Here is a 22,463-nt window from a genome sequence, read left to right as displayed (position 1 = left end):
ATATTTTTCACTGGCAACACTATTATTATAAAAATATTATAACTCTTATTTCCTCGCTCTTTTGTGGTATTTTAATCCAATTAATAAAAAAAAATAAACATTTAGGATTTCTTTTTCAATTTATTTGTGATTTCCTGTGGTAATTTATCCACAGTTTTCTTTACACATTCTAAGCAATAGGTTTTTAAATAGAATAGACTACATTGTTTATCTACACACACAGGTTCCTCACAGATGGCACAATCGGCACCCATAATTAAGATTTCTCCATTCCCTGGGGGGCTAAAGGGATCCTTCATTACATAACTAGGATATTTTAGCTCTGTCTTTCTTGAAAAGGGTGGACTTTTTCCTTTGTAATGGATTGTTTCACTTAAACCACATCCTGCACATACAAACGCATGAGTAATCACAGCTTGAGAGCCATCATCTTTTGTTTTTGAACTATCCATAGCTCTGAAACAATATACAATTGTATTTTACTTGATCACTTTAAAATACTAAATCAATATTAGCAATACCAACACAAAATATGAATGTTTTTTTTTTTAATTTTACTAGGTAATTGAGAGATTATAGCAATCATCAAAAAACACTGCCATTTATTTAATATGTTCATTACCTAATTAATAAATATATGGTTATTTAATATATTATAGTAGCATTTACTGCAAAAACTATAAAAAATAGTTATTCATTCTTTTGAATCTCCTTAGGGGCTTCCATTGGCCACCAAGAAGGTTTTAATGGCTCTGCTGAATATTTATCAATGCAAATAACTTTTGCATCAAGAGCTTCTTTGACTCTAATTAATCCTAGTCCATGGTCATTCATGACAGCCTTTAGTTTACCCAAATTACTCTTAGGATTGTTACTAGCTGAGATAACAGTGTTAAGATCTATGTTTTCGGATATTTGTTGATTAAACTTAATGGGCATGATTCTTTTTCTCACAACACCGGTGTGATGGACCCGAGCTGTTAATTCCTGTCCAATATAACAACCTTTATGAAAACTAACTCCATGAAGATAGTCACAGTTGGCTTCTAATGGGAAGCTACTTCCTGGAGGCAAGTCTTCAGCCCCTTCACTAACTCCTAACTTATATCTTAAATATCTATAACCAGTTTCATCATCCTCCACTATTGCATCACCTCCAAGGGCTTTAACAATATCTGATACTTGTAAATTAAGTGGAGAAATAACTCTTGACCCCAGTTCAGCAAGACGGGGGTCATTGTAAACAGTAATCGTGTTTTTTATATCAGATATTTCGGGCAAGGTAGAACTTATTAAGGCCCATAGCATAAGTTCATTGTTTACATCTTCTATAAGTACCTTTCTTTTTAACTTATAAATTTTCAAGTGTTTTTGTAATTGATCCAATACACGTTTATCACACTCGATCATAAAAGATTCTTCTTCTGTCCATCTGTGTATAAGGGTGTCATACAACACTCTACCTTTGTTGTTAAGAAACATAGCATACATAGACCTGGCGCCATCATCAAAATGTTTCATATCATTTGTTATCAAGCCCTGTAGAAAAACCGAAGCCTCTTGGCCTTTTATTTTAAGTAAAGATCGACTTCGAAGCGGATACAATACTTTGGCCGGTGACACAGTTGTATTGTGAAATCGGCGTAAATATTGATTAATAATTTGACTCTTGCCTATGATTCTATTTACCTGATAAAATATCATTATCGGCCTTGTATGTTAAATCGATGTTGACGATTCTTGTTATTCTACGATATTTAACTACAATATTTTTCTGTAAAATGTTTTCGGTTTTCACTTGTCACTAATGAATAGTGATTAACATTTAACACCTCTCTGACAGAGGTCTATCTGTCAGACAAAATCTGACAGAATCGATGTCTGCATAGAACCAAATCCAATATTGATAACAGAGGCAAAATATAAAAGATGAACTTTCTGTTTCATAATATGACAACGAAAAAGAAACACTTTGAATTGAATTAATGTAAATTTTATGGTAGCTGGAAACGGAACCACAACAGGAAAAAATTTAGTCCAAAGAAATGATTTGAAGTTAACCTAATCTTTTTTAAATTTAAATATTATTCGTTTCCTTAAAAAAAACAAACAATTTATAGGTACGGGTATTTAATTATGTAATTCTTCACTTCACTAAATATATTTAAAATCACAATATCAGAACTAGCGGTTAAAAAATAAGAAGATTTATTTAATGTTTTTAATAAAAATCTATTTTATAAACCCTAGGATTAAAACAAAATCTTTAATCTTTTTTATTGAGATAGAACTAACATTCTTTAACCATACCGAAAAACACAAATTATCTATCCAATAATACCAAAAATTACAAAGAGGGTGGTTTCATCCTCTTTTAAAGAGGGACTTTATATGGAAGACAGCATTTCAATTATAATATTTTCGAACTTTACATAAAGAGAGCGAGAATTTTCAAGTCAAAGCGCGTATACATTTTGGTGTTCTATTTGTTTTTGTATACATTTCCTAGCAATAGAACTTAGTAGCTTTAATCTTTGAAAGATGCCCATGAGATAAAGACTCATGTTCCAGTGATTACTTAGAGAATTGCACACCACACAATTCTTTGTACCTAGCATATTGACAACTATACAGATACGTTTGAGGAATGTAAAATAAGAATAATTGTGATACTTTTATACATTTTACCAGTTAGTTACGGAGATTTTGAAGATGATTCCATTGTCTTACCTTGCACCTCACCTTTACCTTACCTTTCCCTATAATGTATTTATGTGTCCCTTAGACGTTTTATTAGGATTGGCCTCTTGCTAACTTTTCAGCTGAAAAATGGATTAACACAAAATATTCCCTATGAGTTACCTTTTTTCATTATCGAAATTAATAGTTGTTAAGAATGGTTCATGCTAGTAATCTATTTTACTAAAAAAAGGTAAAGGCCAGTCTATCATGAGAATTTTAAACTGTGTCCAGATGCCACTTATTCAAAGTTTTCCTTATTCAAAGTTAGAAGTAAAGTGTTTGTTTTTAGAATGTACAAATTTTCGAATTTGACAGAAATGGTTCATATATAAAATAATTGTTTTCCTTTATTAATTATTTCGTATTAGAGAATATTATTCTTCCATTGTTTTGGATGTAAAAGTTTAGAATATAACATATGAAACTTAAAGGATAATTAAATTTAAAGAATTAGAAAATAAGAACAAACAACAATTTATATTAAAATTTTAATAAAGTTAACCAGCGCGGCGTGATGAAGACCAGAAAAAAAAACTAAATTACGACTTAATGTAATCAACATCTCGTAGAGAAATTAAATATTAATAAATTATTGTAAATATATTAAATATATAGAAAACAATAATTAAATGACTATTTTGGCGTTTGATTGAATATGGGAGTGTTGGTCATTTCGATGCTTTCTCTGTGAACCCTGGCGGGTGTCAGTTGAGGCGTCGCTTGTGAGGAGGAGGGCGCCGTGTCGCGGTCGATGGAGGCCGTCACCAGCTCCGTCATCAAGGTCGGCTCGGATCTCACAGACAACGAGTCCCGCTTGTCCGGTGAGCTATTCGTTATCTGTTTCCTGGACGATTTCTTCAAATATGGCGTGATCTTCTGAAATTACGAAAGGCCGAGAATTATATCAGTCACCTTCAAAAATAATGGGTGCATAGAGCTTTAAAACTGTGTGTACTTTAAAGCTAGTGAACAACGAAACGGTGATGTGATTCACCTGTTGAGGGTCTTTGAGGACGACGGCGGTGCGACGGACGTGGAAGTCCGGAGCCGTGAGACACCGGACCAGGAGGAGGGCGGCGCCGCAGGCCCAACTCACCCACACACCGGCGGAGGCCGCGCGAGTCGCCGACACACGACCACCGAATGACCATTCCGGGTTCGATGACAGGTGGGGCTCCACAGACGAACAACTGACATACACGAATAAGAACAAGGAGGAAAAATAAAAAACTGTAATATGTAACAAACTGTATGTATTACTGCAACCGCAACTTTCAGTTAAATTGAAAATATTTATTTCAGTTTATTAATTTAATAAATCGAGATTATAATATAAGTCACTAACGAAAATCTATCAATGACATTTTATTTTTGATCTAAGTATTAAATGACAGATTATAAAACTAATTGAAAAGCTCAACCTGACAGTACTGTGGCGTGAATTGGTTCGTGAATAAAAATATCTGGTTTTGATGGTACAAAAAACCTACTTATAACTTATAATAGAATTACAAACTAGAACAACAAACAGAAAACTTATAACTGATACATAACAGTCATGTTAGCGTTCTGTCAATGTTGTATACAACCGACGCCATTGAACCTGGCTGGTGTGAAATATTCGAATCCACTTTAATTATTAATTACTTAAATCTATCTTTTAACCTCTTGTAACCTCACGCAGCTTACATGAGTAGATATTGTATATAAGGCATATTCCTGTATATACATATGACGTAGAAATTTTTACGTTTCAAGGCTTCACCGTAGTAGGCTCTAAATATTCATTAATATAATAGTTATTTTTGTACTGTTTTCTTTTGGAAGCAAAACTACAATTACAAATTACTAAAGAACTAAAAGGTTGAGTTTCTTTTTCTGTTTAAAAATACATGTTCCAAAATATTAGCGGTCGATGCGATAAGCCACGCTGAGGCGTTGAAAGTACAATGACGGATGCAAACGTAAACCGTTCTAAGAATACACGGCTCTTACGACTGTAGCTTAGCGTTCTGGTGTTGGTGGCTGGTTTACTTTAACCGTTCTCTATTGAAGTAAATTAAAAATAGATTTAAGAGAGTAAAAAACTGAATATCTCTTTAAACTTCTGGTTGCCTGGTAATGGTCTCTAAAATGTCTGATAATTTCTCAACTTACGTGGTGGCATTGGTGATGTTGTGGAAGGCTGAGCAGAACGTGAAGAGGCCGCTGTTGGTGGAGGAGAAGCTGTGACCTGTGAGGGCCACCATCACCAGCGAGAACAACAGCGCCGGGGACAGAATACGCCATGGTCTCTGCAGGCTGGGAAACGATGTTCATAGCAACTAATTTCCTCAGCTATGTCATGTAAAAAGCTTCTTTTGGACGAGTATATTCTCATTTTTACTTTAAAGTCATCACATTATCTACACTCTACAGTTACAAATATTTTTAAAGATATTTAACAAACTAGTGGCAAATTCATGACGGATAAATACAAAAAGATATTCAATTTAGCGTAAACAAAAGGTGTCAAAATCTTTCTCAGTTTTGCGTCTTTGCATTTAAAACAAATTGTCTTGCTTAGTTTTCATGTTCTATACTTGCTGCCCGGGTATGTTGCGTCATTCCTCACCCTGATCTGGAGTGTCCGCCTCCTGGGCACATGGTGAAGAAGGTGGCCCACGCTGCCGCGAAAATAGTGGACATGATGGGCATGTACTCCGCGAACTGACAGTCGCTGTCATATCCGAAGAGGGTACGTGATGTGTCCAACACCAGACGGTGAGTTTCATTATCTAAATAATGAATATGACATATGAAGGCATTAATTAATTGTCTCTACAGGTCTTTTCTTGAAGTAGGCTAGAGTTTACCACATTTTTGTCATAGTATATATACTGCGTTCGAAATTGTGCTGGTTCCGATGAAGGACTTGTAGCACCACTTCTATTATTTGTTAAATCTCCACAAAATTTGACTACATAGTTGTTATTGTTTATGGACATATTATGTGGACTGTGCGATCTTTAAAAAGAAAGTCTCTGAGTTTCTTAAAACATTCATTACCTACATTGATTTGTGAAATCCAACCAATATTTTAGCTTCTGTCTATGAATTCAGATAAGTTTACGTTTGCCAAAACATGTTTACGAACTATGAATACCTATTTCTTATTTCCAACATAAATTCGATCGTGGTTCCCGTGATTCTGGCAAATCTATCTAGACGAAATAGGAGTTGAGCGGCTAACGGACAATGAACTCTGGTTAGCGCTGTTAAGAACTTTTTTAATTTCACAAATGTGCGAGGGTTTTCATTACATTTATACGTAAACTCCAGGTCAGTATTGTAAAGAATACATCAATTATCATTCTTCAACTACGCCCGCGAGATGCGTCTGTTTTTTCAATATCTTACTTACGACCAAGTTATTTAGGTAGAGACTCAAAAACTATGAAAAAGTTTTAATATCTATATATTCACTTCGTAATAAAATTAAACGGATCCGGAGGTTGTGTGTGTGTTTTTTTAACACTTAACGTTAATGAATAAATCGTTACGCTAAGTTCAAGAGTGGTTCACAATACTAGGTATCAACTAAGAGAACAAGTGGCAGTTATTCCTTAATTTTCCCATGAGATTATGACTTTATGTTAATTTACTTTATCGTCTTTATTATTTCGACTCACCTGTTATAATATTGATGTCAGTTTCAGTAACATTAGTCTTGGTTACAGTATCTACACTTCTATTTTTCAGTCCATCTGTTGCATTCCCACCAAGGACGTCTAGATTTTGAGCATCTTCATTGACATTATTAGTAATGGCACCGTCTGTGGTGTTCGAAAACGTCGCATTCATCAAATCATTATCTCCAGTTCCTACTGGCCCTGGTAACTCTATCACAGTAAATGCCAACTGTCGTGGATACAACACGCAGTTGTTGTCGACCAACTGCATGGTATTTTGAAGAAAAACATAATTTAGAATACCAAAAACCGCAGCCAGAGCGTACAATATCAGATGCCAAGCTGAAACATATTCATATTGGACTATAATATGCCATTACAACAAACTCTAACAATAAAAAACTCAGTAAGAATTGCATACAAAAATAAATCAGTCCCGAAACGAACGGTACGCGGCAATCATGACCTCGTTCGTTATACATATGTATCGTTGTTCTATATTATTATATTTATATCTTTACTATCAACGCATTCGTTAGCTAATAAAAATTACTTTTATAATGCCTGGACTAGATTTTCATATGTATACTAGTTTTTGCCCGCGACTTCGTCTGCTTTAATTTCAGAATTAATAATATATGTATAACTGACCGGGCGATCTCTATTCCGCCTTAGAGGCCATAAACAACCAGATATTGGAATTTATTAGGTTTTTTATTTTTCGATCGAACAGAATTAAGTATCGTATGTCCGTCTCCTAGTTCTAAGCTATCTCCCCACCAATTTTCAACCATATCCCAACAGCCGTTCATGAGTTATAAATAGTGTAACTAACACAACTCTCTTTTATAAATACAGATATGATTATAATATATGCATTGCACGATTACCTTTCCATACGTTAAGATGTCTGGATGCTCGTTCCTCCAATTCCCGATAGTTATAAAGAACAATAGTCATTTTAAGCTCTTATAAAATATTTCATTTTTTTTTAATCTGTAACGAATAAATTAATTTGAAATAATTAATAGAATTAAACAATAATTTACACCGTAAAATAATTATTAGCGATGGTCATGCCATAGACATTTAATTAACGGAAAAATAACGTTTCTATTTCCCCACGGCCCGGGATCGGAGCTCACGTAAATTTATTTATTGTTTTCATAACTGTTGACTTATTATTTATTGATATAATTAATACTTCAGATAATTAAAATCCCGGTTAAAAAAAATTAACTACCCTGGTTAATAACCTTCGTTTTATATTTAAATAGAACATCTAAGTATATGTGTTCGGAATAATTTTATATAACTTTCACTTTTTTGTTTTCTTACTTTAAATACAGATAAAGACATTTCCATTCAATTTTTTAAGTTTTTCTGTGCCCATCCGTAAAAGTTTACATCTTCAGTCATCGTCATTACAAATATTTCCGGCGATTCAGCAATAAAAGTTATTGAAACTGTAAGTATTGAAGTAAAGGATAAGAATTCGTATTTAGATTTCGTGTACAGAATACATGGCAACATTAACTAAAACAAATGTTTCAAATTTCTAAGGTTATGTTAAATCTTAATGTGATATCATCGCAATCTCCAAAGTACGACAGCCCGGCCAAGGTTAACAAGTTCCATCCTGAATACAAAGTTATTTTCATTATGTTTATTGTATGTGTAACGTATTATAATTGCTTAGAATAAGGACAATGACTTATTTTTATTTTGTACGATGTAAACAATGGTTTGCATCATGGGACTAAATTATTTTTAATAAATTTATTGAAGATAATTAATGATTAAAAAACTGTACTGACTGTTCCGTTTGACCTAAAGTCGCTTCATAATAATCATGTTTAAAGACCTATTTAATATTATATGTTTTTTAGATTTAGATGAGCAAAAAGTTTTAATAGCTAATTACGCTTACTTAAAATGTATACATACTTATTACAAACAAGAAAAAATGAGTATTCGAATTTCATTAACTACAAATTCAAAAATAGAACGTTTTAAATAAATGAGTGACAAATTTTAATCATTCTTAATTTTAAAACACTAACATCGTGTCATTTACAAACAAGCGTCACCCATGGTTGCGTCGACCCCATGTTAATTTTTACACAATCTTATCCATCGTATCTCGTCATGCTATGACGTAATCTTGATACATTGTGAACGTAATTCATACTAATAGTTGGTTTCAATAACTTTTAGATTAACTGAGGATTGAATCAAAGTACTTCCTTAGACATTCCAGTAAATTTTAGAGCATCCGTAATAATCAATATCCCCAAATGTATGTTTGACGAACACGACTGTTTAGATTTTTAAAAAATACTAGTTAAATAATGAACTAGTTTAAAAAAAAAAAACATTTTTATGCTTCTATTGTTTTGGATATAATACATAAGTAACGCTTATTGCTAATCAACATTTGCTATAACATAGCTATTCTAAGGTTTTCTAAAAAAATTTAATATTCAAACTGGCTTCATTTTAAATAAAATTGTTTAGTACAGATTTAAATTTCGAACATAACCGTTGTTACGTTTGCTTATAAACTGAGAATATAAGCACGCATAAACTTGTAAACTTGCGTTTTTCCTTCTCTTTATAAAGTTTGTAGAAATTAAATATTGTCTCAAAAGAAAAATTCCCTTTACAGGTTTTTGCGTCTAAAGTTATAATTCATTATTACATCAAATATAAAACGAATTATCGGGAACGAATTAGCTTAGAATGGGGGCTTGGGGGAGATAAAATTCATATTCAAAGAATATTACCAAAAATCTAAATTTTTTTTATTTTTTTTTTCGAATTAATAGACTTATTTTCTATTTATCTGTTTCCCCTGCGAGTCTTTTTCTTTACTATACAAACCTAAGTTCTGGTGATAACATAGAAATTCTGAAAATATATGTTATAGAATATGTAGTATAATATATGACAGGATAATTTTCTTGATAATGAATATTCGAGGGTATTCATTCTAGTAAGATATATAATGAGTCTGCTGAAACCAGCTAATTTTGATACTACTAATTAAATTTATTTACATACCAATGTTTTTGAACCCGATGATGTTTTGCATAGTTTCTAAAGACCAAAATTTGAAGCTTGTAAACTTCAACGGTAAAACGGTCTTTGGGGAATTGGGATACACGTCAGTTATCCTGCGACTTTCTCTTGATTCAGAAACTAGCTAACGTTGCAAATGAATTTACGTGAATAGATTATTTATAGAGAAAGCAACGATTGCGATTTTGGGCAATAATGAAAAGCAAATTAATTCTGCGTTTTCCCTCGTAGCTCATGTTCGGACTTTCGCAGGATTGTGAAGTATTTTATGTTTTCTACGGATGCTTCAAATGTATTAAGAAATTACACATCGATTATTATAAAAAAATATATAAATATATATTTTAGGACCACCATTACAAATGAATTCAAGGTTTTCATAAGGTAGTAATAAATATTTGAATGCATGAGCTAAATATTTCTTCCATATCTCGTATAAGATATTAAAACCTCTATAAAATATTGCACTTATGCAAGACTCTAGGGAAACTCGTCCTAAGGATAAAGTTTTCTATAACCATAAATCTTTAACTATAAGCGAATACAAACTATTACTTTTAAGTTTTAATTTATCCTGGATGTTCCACAGGTATGTAAGCACTTGATAAATAATTAGCATGAATACACTGAAACCAGGAACATGTCTGTCTATAAAATTAAGAAGAAATAAACTACTGTCCATAACTTTAATAATTTATCTACCTTATTTTGTATTTGTTATTAATGCTAGTGTTAGTATTTAAATTTTTAATTTTTTACATAAAAAACATGACTGTATAGTTTAAAAAAAAGTTGCGGATACATTATCTGTAGATTAAGGTTACAACAATCTATGACGTTTCTTTAAAAAAATAAGGACGTGTGAATGACTGTTTTACCGTCTTATCTTTAACTAATTTTAATAAACTCAAATGTACACGTATTTTTTGTCGTTCTACTAGCCCGTTAAAGTTTTAAGGAGGCCATGTAAACCATGTTATGGGTGCTTGAAAGTTAAAAGCTAAACAATAAAATGGCTACCGATGTCCTACGTGACGTCACCGCTTTGGCGACTGTTTCAAGGTTGACAGCCAAGGATTCTGCTTCTGCGTGGAACACAAATATGTCAATAACTAGAAGAAATTGATATCAATACAATTGTTTATATTAAATAATTTAATTTCGTAGTGTTTAATGTATTTTTATTGGTATAATAAAATAAAAGTTTAGTTTAATTATATCCAAAACTTACTAAAAGCCTTACTTACATATTAAATTACTTTGACTATTTTATACAAAATTTTGTACTTATTAGGATAAAAAGTATAAAAAATTATAAATAATTTTACTGAAAAATAAATTAATAAACTACAAAAACTGCCGTAAAGTTTTAGGAAACAGAAAGGTTTCTTTTCTATTTTGAATTTCTGAGAGTTGATAAAAAAAATATATTATAATTATTAATATTTTTTATGAGCTGATACCATGATACATTTTTTAAGACATTTTCTTCAGTAAACCTTTAAGGGTTATTAGGACCTTCTTTGTCTTTAACATTTGACCTTCTACCTCTTTAATATACGAAGAAGAATAAAAACTCATTAAAATTTGCGAAACTTTTTTTAGGCTCCGCTGAATTACGGCCAAGTTTCTTTAAAATATTCAAATAGTTTTCTATAAAAAATATACAAAAAGCACTATCAATAATACAGGTATTTAAAAATAAAAAATATTTACATATTTTATAAACACAACATGTTATCAAATCGCCCCAATATGTTATCTTGAAAAAAAAATGCACTTTATATTTATTCACATACCTTTTTATTGGCTTCGTCCACGAACTAATGTTTCAAAGATGTAAATCCACTAAACATATATTTTTATTATCAAAATATAATGTTATTGCAAGATAAATAAATTGAACACAAAATACACGTTTTAAAACGTTGCACGCGAGTCGGCGACTAAACTTCTCTCAATACTCATAATTATGGCTGTCAGACAGCGTGAGTGCGACAGGGATAGTTTATTGGATAACTTAGGATATAGAACGTGACAGAGTATTTAGTACACAATTCTTAGTTTCGTCGGATACACTGCGAATGATAAGGATAAAGTTATATCCACAGCTTTTCAAGTGTTTAGTTGTTAATTATAGTGACCTGAACGAAATTCATGATGTCATGGCAACGCTGAATTTAAACGAAAAATCATGAAATTATGGCTTTAAGAACTCTAATTCGAAAATAGAACAAATGTAAATGTGGTTTTTAATAATCTGGTCTTGTTTCATTTCTATCCATCCAAAATGGGATAATTTTTTTAACGTATTGGTTTACATTTTGAGAAAGCGTTTTTGTGTTTAAAAATAAGTGATCTTATTTAATTTACTTAAATTTAAGTTTAAATATTAATATAATAAATTTTATGTACTTGCATAACAATGTTTGTAAAAATTTTCACTGCTTTTTTTTCATATTTTACCTAAAAATGTTTATTGATTGATTATTGTGTAATAACTGCAATGTTACGTATCCAGTATCCTAGGATATAAAGTTGGTCATGCGCAGTAACTCAAAGACAATTTTTATACTTTATCCATCAAAAATTTCATAAATTATATAATTCGTATATATAAAAAAGACTAAAGATAAATAGTATAAAATTTCCCTCCTGATGTGAGCAAAGGAATCTTAATTTAAAAATTCAAAGATATTAAAAAAAAACGTTATACTGAATCTCAGAAAAACCTTTCAGAAATATCTTAATGAGCATAACTATTTTATCTTAGAATCATCCTTATTCATAATTATGGAAAAAAGAGTTTGGTTTAGAAACTTTCATTTTGAATAAAAAATGAATGAAGATTTGGCATCTTAAATTACGAATATTTAACATATAAACTAGACCCTGCTAGTGTAATAAGTTTATTAAAAGAAAATATTAGTTAGAAAAAAGTATCTTTTACGTATATTTACATTTGATTTCTTTATTATAAAAGCAATAATTTTAGGATGTTCTATATTCTCATAAAGCATTGCTAACAACATGACTACATACATATTACTCCGCGTATATTTGAACTTAGCTGTAATGACTATTATAATATGGAGAAGGTTTTATCATTATCCTATTTACTGTTCAGTATTATGAGTTCTTTGTACAAAGCTACTAACGGTCGTAGGTGACTGGTTGGTAATTTAAACGTTGTAACAAGTAATAGGTAAATTTTGTTTCAAACAGATCACACTATAAATATTACGTTTGTTGATGAAGGTGTACTCGAAGGTTCAGTGCCATCTCAAACATTTTACATCATGTATGTTAACGATATGTTTCAAAGCCGGGTAAGTACGGGTTAAGTACAGAAACATGTACAGGTACACATGTGATATAGCAATTTAGAGGAACAGCCGAACGTTCGAGAATGGAAGAAAAAACAAAATTTTTATAGGTACGCAGTTAATTTGTGTTGTAATAATTTCATAATTTTTGTTTTTTGTTGTCCTGTCTTTTGTAATAATAGACTTTTATTATATTTCATAATGTCAGTAAGACGAAACTGATAGAATCCTTTTTGGAAAAAAAATATTAATATTTTATTTATAATCTGTATAGCTTTTATCTGTCAAACTTATACAATTAGTTTGATTTTTAATGGTTTTTCTTTTTTACACTACACTACTTGCTTTGAAAATAACCCATATATCCTGTTGAATATTACCCATATATCCTGTTTGCATTTAATTGAATTTTTGTTGTTTTAGATCTACCAACATATGTACTTCCTAATTGTGACTTCAGTGGAGACTGTTAAATTTTATTTCAAAAAGTCATTTTATGTACAAATTCGTACTGTAAAAGCGCTGAACAACGTAATTATCTCTTCAAACACCAACACTAATAACAATTATTCCGTTGTTGGTTGGATTTTACACTATCGTTATGTTAGTTTAAATTGAAAAACGACGAAATACTTTTCTGGCTGTTACAAATTAACGTCTAGGGTTTAAATTTTGTATATTTTATTCTAATACCTGTACCATTTACCAACCAACACCTCTTAAAAATATTGTAATTGTCCATAAGTCTATTTAATTGATTTATTTCACTTCACAAACATCGAATTTTTATTTAAACCTCGTAATAATAAATCAAAAGAATTGACAGTCTTTTAAACATTAAACATTTTAGTTACTTTTTTAATGGGTATTTTGAATTTGGAACTCATAAAAAGAGTTTTATCACCACTAGAAGGCGCTAATTCAATTCTATATATACAGTATGTTAATGCTTGTCAATTTGGTAGAAATGTGCTCTGTTTATTAAGACACAGCTATATATTTTATTTCCTTATTCTTTTTATGTCGCTAATTATACGATCAAGTTATTAAGTTTAATGTTTATTGGAGTAGGTTTTTGAGTAAAATAATACGAATATAAAAAGGGTTTTTAAATGAAAACTCATGGTACAATAATTTTATAAAACTATTATTAGATATTGGACCCACAATCATGAAAAAATGGGTATAAATGTTAATCTACACTTGCTACGTAGATATAATGACTTAACTTAATATATTAAATAAAATATTTTAACCACAATTTAAAAGAAATGAGAGTAAATACAAAGCTTTTGCTATTAAAAAAATAGTACCGAATTTCACATTAAGTTATTTTTAACTTTTTTTAGTATCTACCACAAATTTACATCGTCCAACTAAACTTGCAGTTTAAGATTAAAACTGGAATCGCTTCGTATGCAATGTAACGGTGCAAACTCGTATTAATGATACAGGATTCATTACAATAATTTTCTTTAAATACTTTATTTAGGAATACTTATAACATGTTATAAGTTTGTTATAAATTTTACCATAAGCACTTATTTTCTATATCACATTAGGTACCATTTCATCTCACATCACATCACTTGCAACAAGTCGTCAGTTTCGTCCAGAATGTTAGTGACCAAAGTGTATAAAATGTTTCAACAGAAGACATATTCCCTAACACATATCGGACATCTATCTGACGATGCTAAGCATTTCCGCAAGCAATCGGCATGGAAGAAGTGAGCACAGGGCGTGACTCGAGCTGATTTCATTGTTCCCAAACAAACCGCGCAAACATCCTCTAGCGTGGATATTTCTTCGGCGGTTGCACGCCTAAACCTTGCTAGAGACCCTTGAGCCTCGTTTAACTTCAGCAACTCTTCGCCCAACCTATGCCTTCCATGGACTATAACGCAAATATATAGTATTAGTAACGCCAACCTAAACCTTTCATGCCACACGAGAGCTGGAACCAAAGGCACCGCTATCATGGTGGTGATGGCTCTGGACCAGACCCCACAGTACAAAACCTCCATACCCTCAAGACTCTCCAATTTCAAAGCAGATAAAGCAAGTGGCCATAGTTCCAGGAACGTCTTCTCTGAGAGGAGATAGAATGTACCAGTGATGAGAGTATAAAGAGTGTTCGGACGGAAGTACTCCAAGCCCTGTTCAAGTCCGAGGGTCAGAAGGATGAATGTCATGGTCACTATGAAGGTAACAGCCTTCGTCCATTCTAATACGATCTTGGTGGCAGACATGGCCAGGTGTTTGACGCGGGAGTGCCGGGTGACATTCACGTATGGAGACCAGTCTTCTTTGGTGCAGATTTCTTTCACATAGTTGACGGAATAAGTGACGACGTTGTAGAACATCAGCGAGTATAGACACGTAAGCCTTCCCTGCAGCACGAGAAGTCTATCGCAGGCGGTAAATATTAACAGCTGAAAACAAATGAACAGATACATTTAATTTGCTTTTCTAAAGGAAAGTCGTTAAAATATTATAAAAAGAAAAAAATTTCGTGATTCCAGAGCATTACTATAACAGTACTGAACTATTGAATTTTTATTATCACTAAATATTTATACTTGAGATAGTTCACAGGGTGTCGTAGCCATACAGGGAACATGTGTAGCTTCAGGTTCATAACAGGAGTCTGATCTCAATTACCTGGCTGACCATAGTTGAGAGATTGTTCATTTGCAAGAACAGTCTCTCAGCTCGATCTACTGGAGCGTACGCGGTCTTCAGTACTCCCAACAAACAGGCTGTTGGTGCCCGAAGACGACGAGCTAGTCCTGATTGAAAGGGATATATGTAAATAATATGATCTTGAATTATAAAATGAACGCGATAGTCGTATGAAATTAAATTTTAAAGTGTACAAGGAAATTTCAGCCTTCAGGTTATTATAGGTCACAATTTTCGTACAGAATAACGTTTGAATTACAAAAATTACTTAATTACAAAGATTTCAACATTTATAATAATGATAAATTAAAATAGCAAATAATAAAAAAAAGACTGTCACAAAGATTTGACTACAGCTTCTTTCCAGTTCAGTGGACTCATTTACTTTAATAATATAAAAATTATTAAAACATTGTGGATGGCATAATGCGATAGAGACCATCAATTAAGGTTAAAAATGTATGTGAATTTCGGTATTATAAAAATAACAGCGTAATCGCAGTTTGGCCCAAATAGATTGCCTTGAAATAATGACTATATACAATAGCAGTACACACAAAAATGTATTCAATTAATAAACATTTTGAAAATTCAAGCTGCTGTTTGTTGCATAACATCGTCCAAGATATTTTCTAGAATAAGTATTCCAAAAGGTTTAACTATAAAAGAGCAACCCTAGTCCTTCCAACATCAGTTCACAGCAGTTGTCTATTGGTATCAACAACTCTTCCTCACACTACGGACTTTGGTAAGAATATAAGTAATATAAAAAAATTATAAATTAATATTTAATTTCATATCTTTGTTTCGGTTTTATCTCAATCAATCCTCTGGAAATATATTATCCTCATTAATATCCGAATCACTATACTTTTCGTATTTGAAATACAAGTATGCATAAAACACTAAACATGGCTACATCCGTACAATATAAATATTTATTTATTTATAATCAAAAATATTAAGAAAATGTTAAGCCTAACATGAAGAATGTTTTTATTTAAACCTCCGTTGACGCACGGATGCTGGCTCTTGGCCAGTTTCCGTCTCTTCATTCAGCTTTTCGACAATGACCTGACTTTCCCACATAGCTATACATAGTTCACCGACAACAATATTTACAATATTATAATTTCTAATACATACATAATAATCAATTTTATATTCATTTACATTCAGGAATCAGGTGCATTCTAAATAGTATTTTCAGTTCCATTATGTGAATTTGAAATATCTATTCAAATAATAAAATCAATTATATTTACTTCGGTTATTAGATTTATTTATTTTTATAAATTTCAATAATAATTGCCAAAAAATAAAAGTTCATACATTCCATATATATATATATATATATATTTTGCTTCCATCAATTGATAATATTTTTAATCTGTCATACATCCTTTACGTAAATAGCAATAGTTAGGGTAGACAACCCTTGAGGATTCGATGTTCATTGCCATTTACATTATTTAACTAATAAAACTATTACAACGATTGCAAAAACTTAGTAATTTGGAGGAACTGTTATTGTCTTAAATATGGTATTTTATCTTTGAAATACAAAACAAATAAAATTTTCCCCACCAAAGCTAATCTTACTTATGACTCACGCGTTAAAAAAATATTTTTGGAAATCTTGAAGACATTTAAAAATCCTTATGTATTCCATACAAATTGTGAACATTCAACACACTGACGTGGACTTAATTAAATAAAATACACTTAAATCATATTCAGGGTGACGTTGATTCGTCGTTTTGGACTTTAATATGTCAACGTAGGAAGTTAAAACGCAGGCGATGTATCGTCAATCAACGAGTGTACTTTTTTTGATGTGGGTGTCCGCGGATAGGTCAGGTTGGCACGGGTCGTGTTTACGATTAGCGAGCTTTAATAACTGCGATGTAATGTTCAAATCTTGCATAAACAGTCAACAAGAATAACATAAAATACATAGACGTCTTTAGAAAAAAATACGTAGATGTTACCATTACAAAGTCTAGTCTAGTTCATGGGGTAAAAATGTGACTTACTCCGGACTAATTTTGCGACGGCCGGGTACCATCTTGCTGGATAGCGGTAGTTCGCTGATATTAGAACGGGCAGCACCAGACAGGTGTATGCTGCCATTAGCCACGCGCCTCCCAGCGCCACAAGCAATCCCCGTGGTGCCCAGTATGGCAGCACTAACACTAACGAGATGAGCCACACTGCAATTATATCAATAATTATAGGAAGCAATCACTAAAAATACTTTACGTATTATTGCATTGTATTATCTTAAGATACAAATTTAAGGAAAATTTAATTTAACTTAATAAAACATTTAATATGACTGTTTAATTTTGCAGATATGAAACAGTTACTCGCTCTATACAAATAGTTATTTTATTTATAATATTGTAATTCCTTCATAAGACAGTTATTTTATTTGTTCTTTTCTACAATCAATTGTCGTACATTGTTTATACTAATTACTTATTTTCCAATACTACATGCCTATGCGCACATACCCTATGTTTCCATCGTCACAATACGAAGCCTTACAAGTTTTTTAATCATAAATCTTCGTAGATAATAGTATCAAAGAAGGTTTTTAAATGAAAAACTGGTGACGCTTTGAAATCGTATGACGATAAAAACTTTTATCGACAGTTACAATTTTATCGACATTTCTAACTGAAACCCTAAATATCTATTCACGATTAGTACGGCGTTAATAGTAGGCGAGTACAAAGTAAAAACGTAGCAAACAAAGGGCGTATAACATGCAGTGAAAGTTATTAATATTTTTTGTGAAACGCTGATATTATTTTAGACTTCGCAAACGGAAAATGTATTTTTCTGATGAGAAATATAGTAGGTCCGTATTTTTATCTAATATAGCATCTTCACAGGAGACATTACTTGAAAGATTATAGTTTTAACCTAGCCTATAGAATGAGAAACGAGAAACGTTCGTATTGTGGCGATGCAAAGTTGTGCGTAGCCCCGAAAATTGGAGAGCAGAAATGGAAATAAGTATAAATTATTAATAAGTTATTAAAGTTATTCCTAATGTAATCTTATGTAGCGGTCTTTAAACGCTGACCAATTAGAAATTATCAAAAAGCAAGTCGTTGATCGAAAAAAAAGGGTTATATTAAATTAAAATATTTATATATATCTTTCAAAAAAGAGCATAGCCATTAATTAAATGCAATTGATAATAATGCACTTTGTAAATATGCCGTAGTAGTTATAAAGAAAAGAAAAAAAGATTGTTTGTTATTGTTTATGAACGTTTTCCTCAGAATGAAAGTCACAATTGCAATTTTTCATAATGTTTCTTTTATATTTGTGGGTTTGCCAAAGTTTCATAATCATTATAATCGATTAATCTTTTACGTTTCTTTAAATCTTTATATGCGTATGTATAAAGAAGTAACTACGTTTTAATTAAGTTCACACTAAGGAGTCTATGAACATAAAGGTTTTTGTCAATTCATTTGCCAACTTCTTCTTAAGTCTTTTTTTATTTAACATTTTTGCCAGATTTTACAATTAATACAATTAATATTTACAAAAACTAATACTTCTTTAAGATTCTTATATTTATATGAACTATATACCTATATGTGTACCCTATATAGGAAGAAAATTTGTTCGTCTAAATATAATATAATGAATAATAGACAATACATGAGCATTACATTATCACATACCAATGTTCGCTAATTTGTCCTCAGATTTATTGTTATGAATCTTCGAGAAAGAATCACTCCTTATTCTACCACGTACTCTTGAAATCATACCCATGATAACTTAATAACTCACAAAGTTCACGTAAAGATTATATAAATACGATATTCTTAATATAAGTAACTTAATATTCTGAATATATTTCTATGGTACAACTGTACTGCACGAATTGTATCTCCCGAATGCGCATTTCGAGGGCGGGCGGCGCGTGCGCAAGCATTTGTTCTACTTACACTTCGGTGCCAATACATTAATATTATTTTTGATTCCAAAGCTGTTTTTTTTTTCTATATTCATAAACAAATGAGTGAAAACATGTGCAGCGCTCGATGTTTTGGTGGGAACATCGCGGTCAAAGCTCGATCTAAAACGGGAGAGACATTTTTTTTATTTAACATCATGTCACTGACACGCCAAAAGAAGACATTTAGACAACGGATAACAATAATAACCATATTGTAAACGATAGCCATTTTAGTACTTTTTTGTTTAATATATTCAGCTATAATGAAAAAAAACTATGAATCATCATTTGGTACGTGACGAAAATCACAACAAGTTATTCACGAGATCATCGAGCTTCGTCGGAATACGTGCTCGAACTCGTCACAAATTCAGAGAATTAATAGCGGTCTAAAATATTTCACTTATCATATTTTATTTAAAGACATTGATATCATTTATTGTGCTCAATATTTTTCTACACTACCCCTACTCTTTTTATTCGGTGTAAAACTCTTTAACATTTTATATTGCTGATTTATTTAACTACATACACATATAGTAGATAGCCATAATCTATTTGTCACCAAATATTGCACAAAAGTTAGAAAAAACATCGGTGGTCCCCTGTAAATCTAGTCATTAATCGCCGTACTGACATTAGAAACTACATAATTCTTATCACATCTCTTCTTCGTAATATGGAAGTTCATATCTTTGCACCTTTGTCGGTTGTCATAAAATATTGTGTTCAAGGTACAGTTTCAGACTTAATTTTAAATTTTTCAGCGTTACTTCCAGCAATGTCCTACAAAATGACTGTATTTATAATTTTCAAATACAAGTTGATATTTAAAATCTGCCATTACAAAATTACAATGGTTCAGTATTATAATTAATTAAATCAGTCATAAAAATAATTCTAAGGATTATAGTATTTTATTATTAGTACAGCACGGATGGTGCCACTTGCAACAATTGTACATATTTAGGAAGAATGAATGACTAATGTAATCAAAACCGAATCTCACTATATTGAATGTGATACGTAATTTTTAATCTTCTACTGTTGCCGTCATAAAACATATATCTATGGGTACTAATAGATAAAATTTCATTAAGCTCATATGTCTGTCTGTCTATTCTTCCATCTAATGCCTAATATTTAGGACCGATTGTGACGGTACTTTCACATGCAGGTAGGTAATGTCATAATAAGTAACTTACAGTAAATTTTAATTGACTTCAAAATAGAGGAAGTTCTCAAATTGACTAAATGTTTTTATTGCTTTTACTCCTTCAGTTAAATGCAAATTTCTTTTTGATAAAGGATATTGACCCTAGGTAGTCCTATTGTCACCAAGTGACTAAAGGGTATTCGAGAAGACTCTACATGATGATCATAACGAACCCTTCAAAAGAGCTTCACAAGATGCGGTTAAAGCCGCGGGTAATGGCACTAATAGCTAGTTTTTTATATTATGATATCTTTACAAAAAACAAGGGCACTGTCGTAGGCTATCGAATGCAAGGAGAGGTTTAATGTGTGGTGTGACAATGCCAACTTGTGCCCAACATAATGAATTAATGCAATAATCGACATGTTTTCACATTTTTTAGAACTCTGGCAACCATGCATCTTTCAATATACATTCTTGCCAGCGTCTTCTACCTCACCACAGGCCACTACAGAGGGTATGAATCCAGGAATCTCATCGTGAGAGAGGAACCTTTTGATCTGGAGGGGTAATTCAGTGTCAACTGTGTCGATGTTTTTATAATGGTATGATATTATTTGCATTTTTTTTTTATTCTCTGAAAGTTTATTTTTGCCCAATCAGACTTTCTTCCTCGATTATGTTCTTAACATCAAAAAAAAATTAAGCTTAATAGTTTAATTATATTATAACGTGAAATCTAAAATAGATCAACACGAAGAGGATTCCAGATTTCGGCTCTAACGCGAAATACCAGAAATTGCAAGTTTTTTACTTAAAGACATTAAAGTATTTTTTTTTTGCTCAAAAACATTTAGTTATTTTAATGAGATATTTCTTTTTGTTTTTGCTTTCTTTCTATTTCAATTGTTTCTCATTCTGTTTTTAATTTAAACAAAAACATTTTTGTGTGCTTTTAGATTATTAATGTTTTAATTTATTTTCTTGTGTGGCTTTACGTTAAAGGAGCTCAATGTTTTTGTAAGCAATATTAAGGACTATATTAATATTTAATTTTCATAACCGATGTAGTCTGGTGGAGTGTCCTGTCTGCCAATACCAGGTCAGCTGGCTGCCAACCCGAGAAGTCTGCAACATCACCATAGGCAATAAGAAATACAAGAGATGCAGAATGGGGAATTACACCAATACTGTTTGCGGCAATCGTCTCGACTGCTTCAGGGTACCATAAATACAAATATAATAATAGATTAAATATAATTAAGGAAAAATTACGAAGCCAGTTAATAAGGATAATATTAATAAAAAATATTAAATAAAACAGGGCCCCGGCGAGCAATGCACTGAGTCGATGGAGAACGATTACTACGGACAAAAATGCGCTCGCGGTTACGACTGTGATGGCACCTTCCATGTATGCACTGGTTACGGTTACACTATCAACAGTCACATGCGTTGGCTGCTCAACCACGTCTCCCGCTATCCCGGCAACCAAAACGATGAACAGCTCCGAGAAAAAGCACTCTATCTGGCGTAACTCGCTCATCAATACGTCGAACCGAACTTCCGAATGACAGAAAATTGCTCAATAAATAAAACTGATTGAAACTTGGTATTTTAATATTTTATATTTTATAGTTTTTACAAAATCAGACTTTCAAATACTATGACCCTCAAATTTAAGTAACAAAAACGTGAAACATTTAGTAACCTGGTGATACACACTTCGTTAGTTCTATTTTCACTGTTCAACTGTTGTTAGTGATTCTTAAATCTTCGTGTTTTTTTACCAAAATTTATTTTTATGTGTTAGA

General features: G+C 31.7%; 4 protein-coding genes across 7 annotated transcripts; 1 reads left to right on the top strand and 3 right to left on the bottom strand.

The window, feature by feature from the left end:
• Positions 1–318: 318 nt before the first annotated feature.
• LOC116773154 (putative transferase CAF17 homolog, mitochondrial) lies at positions 319–1,854 on the bottom strand. The gene is made up of 2 exons (XM_032665550.2): positions 623–1,854; positions 319–456 (listed from the first exon to the last, which is right to left on the bottom strand). Exon 1 carries the CDS (start codon positions 1,702–1,704, stop codon positions 691–693), a length of 1,014 nt encoding a protein of 337 aa, XP_032521441.2. The 5' UTR covers positions 1,705–1,854; the 3' UTR covers positions 319–456; positions 623–690.
• Positions 1,855–3,216: 1,362 nt separating this feature from the next.
• LOC116773214 (uncharacterized) lies at positions 3,217–11,453 on the bottom strand. Of its 2 annotated transcripts, XM_061528636.1 has the most exons (8): positions 11,294–11,453; positions 10,515–10,579; positions 7,304–7,409; positions 6,414–6,755; positions 5,357–5,519; positions 4,900–5,043; positions 3,737–3,932; positions 3,217–3,618 (listed from the first exon to the last, which is right to left on the bottom strand). In XM_061528636.1, exons 3-8 carry the CDS (start codon positions 7,371–7,373, stop codon positions 3,376–3,378), a joined length of 1,158 nt encoding a protein of 385 aa, XP_061384620.1. In that variant the 5' UTR covers positions 7,374–7,409; positions 10,515–10,579; positions 11,294–11,453; the 3' UTR covers positions 3,217–3,375. The 2 variants fall into 2 exon arrangements, with proteins under 2 accessions (XP_061384620.1, XP_032521525.2); XM_032665634.2 differs by lacking the exon at positions 10,515–10,579 and having other exon boundaries at positions 11,294–11,452.
• A 2,493-nt stretch (positions 11,454–13,946) lies between these two features.
• LOC116773264 (uncharacterized) lies at positions 13,947–19,458 on the bottom strand. The gene is made up of 4 exons (XM_032665684.2): positions 19,213–19,458; positions 17,542–17,718; positions 15,485–15,612; positions 13,947–15,255 (listed from the first exon to the last, which is right to left on the bottom strand). Exons 1-4 carry the CDS (start codon positions 19,304–19,306, stop codon positions 14,467–14,469), a joined length of 1,188 nt encoding a protein of 395 aa, XP_032521575.1. The 5' UTR covers positions 19,307–19,458; the 3' UTR covers positions 13,947–14,466.
• On the top strand, positions 16,190–22,262 carry LOC116773265 (uncharacterized). 3 transcript variants are annotated; one of them, XM_032665685.2, is made up of 4 exons: positions 16,190–16,253; positions 21,092–21,217; positions 21,721–21,871; positions 21,974–22,262. In XM_032665685.2, the coding sequence occupies exons 2-4, from the start codon at positions 21,105–21,107 to the stop codon at positions 22,184–22,186; spliced, it is 477 nt and encodes a 158-aa protein (XP_032521576.1). In that variant the 5' UTR covers positions 16,190–16,253; positions 21,092–21,104; the 3' UTR covers positions 22,187–22,262. The 3 variants fall into 3 exon arrangements, 2 of the variants coding, with proteins under 2 accessions (XP_032521576.1, XP_061384632.1); XM_061528648.1 differs by lacking the exon at positions 16,190–16,253 and adding an exon at positions 20,301–20,670; XR_009753761.1 differs by lacking the exon at positions 21,974–22,262 and having other exon boundaries at positions 16,230–16,253; positions 21,092–21,254; positions 21,721–21,850.
• Positions 22,263–22,463: the final 201 nt, after the last annotated feature.

The sequence above is a fragment of the Danaus plexippus genome (assembly GCF_018135715.1).
Source record: "Danaus plexippus chromosome 18 unlocalized genomic scaffold, MEX_DaPlex mxdp_35, whole genome shotgun sequence".
NCBI classification, from domain to species: domain Eukaryota; kingdom Metazoa; phylum Arthropoda; class Insecta; order Lepidoptera; family Nymphalidae; genus Danaus; species Danaus plexippus.
The sequence above is the reverse complement of the archived record's forward strand: the minus strand, read 5'-3'. Positions and strand labels throughout refer to the sequence as shown.

Coding starts and splice junctions, on each gene's coding strand:
- LOC116773214 (XM_061528636.1), bottom strand. CDS start 7,373: ATGACTATTGTTCTTTATAACTATCGGGAATTGGAGGAACGAGCATCC. Junction 5,044..5,356: donor GGCGGACACTCCAGATCAGG/GTGAGGAATGAC, acceptor ATCGTTTCCCAG/CCTGCAGAGACCATGGCGTA. Junction 3,619..3,736: donor TCCTCAAAGACCCTCAACAG/GTGAATCACATC, acceptor TCGTAATTTCAG/AAGATCACGCCATATTTGAA.
- LOC116773264 (XM_032665684.2), bottom strand. CDS start 19,306: ATGGGTATGATTTCAAGAGTACGTGGTAGAATAAGGAGTGATTCTTTC. Junction 15,613..17,541: donor CGTCGCAAAATTAGTCCGGA/GTAAGTCACATT, acceptor CCTTTCAATCAG/GACTAGCTCGTCGTCTTCGG. Junction 15,256..15,484: donor TCTCAACTATGGTCAGCCAG/GTAATTGAGATC, acceptor ATTTGTTTTCAG/CTGTTAATATTTACCGCCTG.
- LOC116773154 (XM_032665550.2), bottom strand. CDS start 1,704: ATGATATTTTATCAGGTAAATAGAATCATAGGCAAGAGTCAAATTATT.
- LOC116773265 (XM_032665685.2), top strand. CDS start 21,105: ATGCATCTTTCAATATACATTCTTGCCAGCGTCTTCTACCTCACCACA. Junction 21,218..21,720: donor GAACCTTTTGATCTGGAGGG/GTAATTCAGTGT, acceptor TAACCGATGTAG/TCTGGTGGAGTGTCCTGTCT. Junction 21,872..21,973: donor ATCGTCTCGACTGCTTCAGG/GTACCATAAATA, acceptor TAAATAAAACAG/GGCCCCGGCGAGCAATGCAC.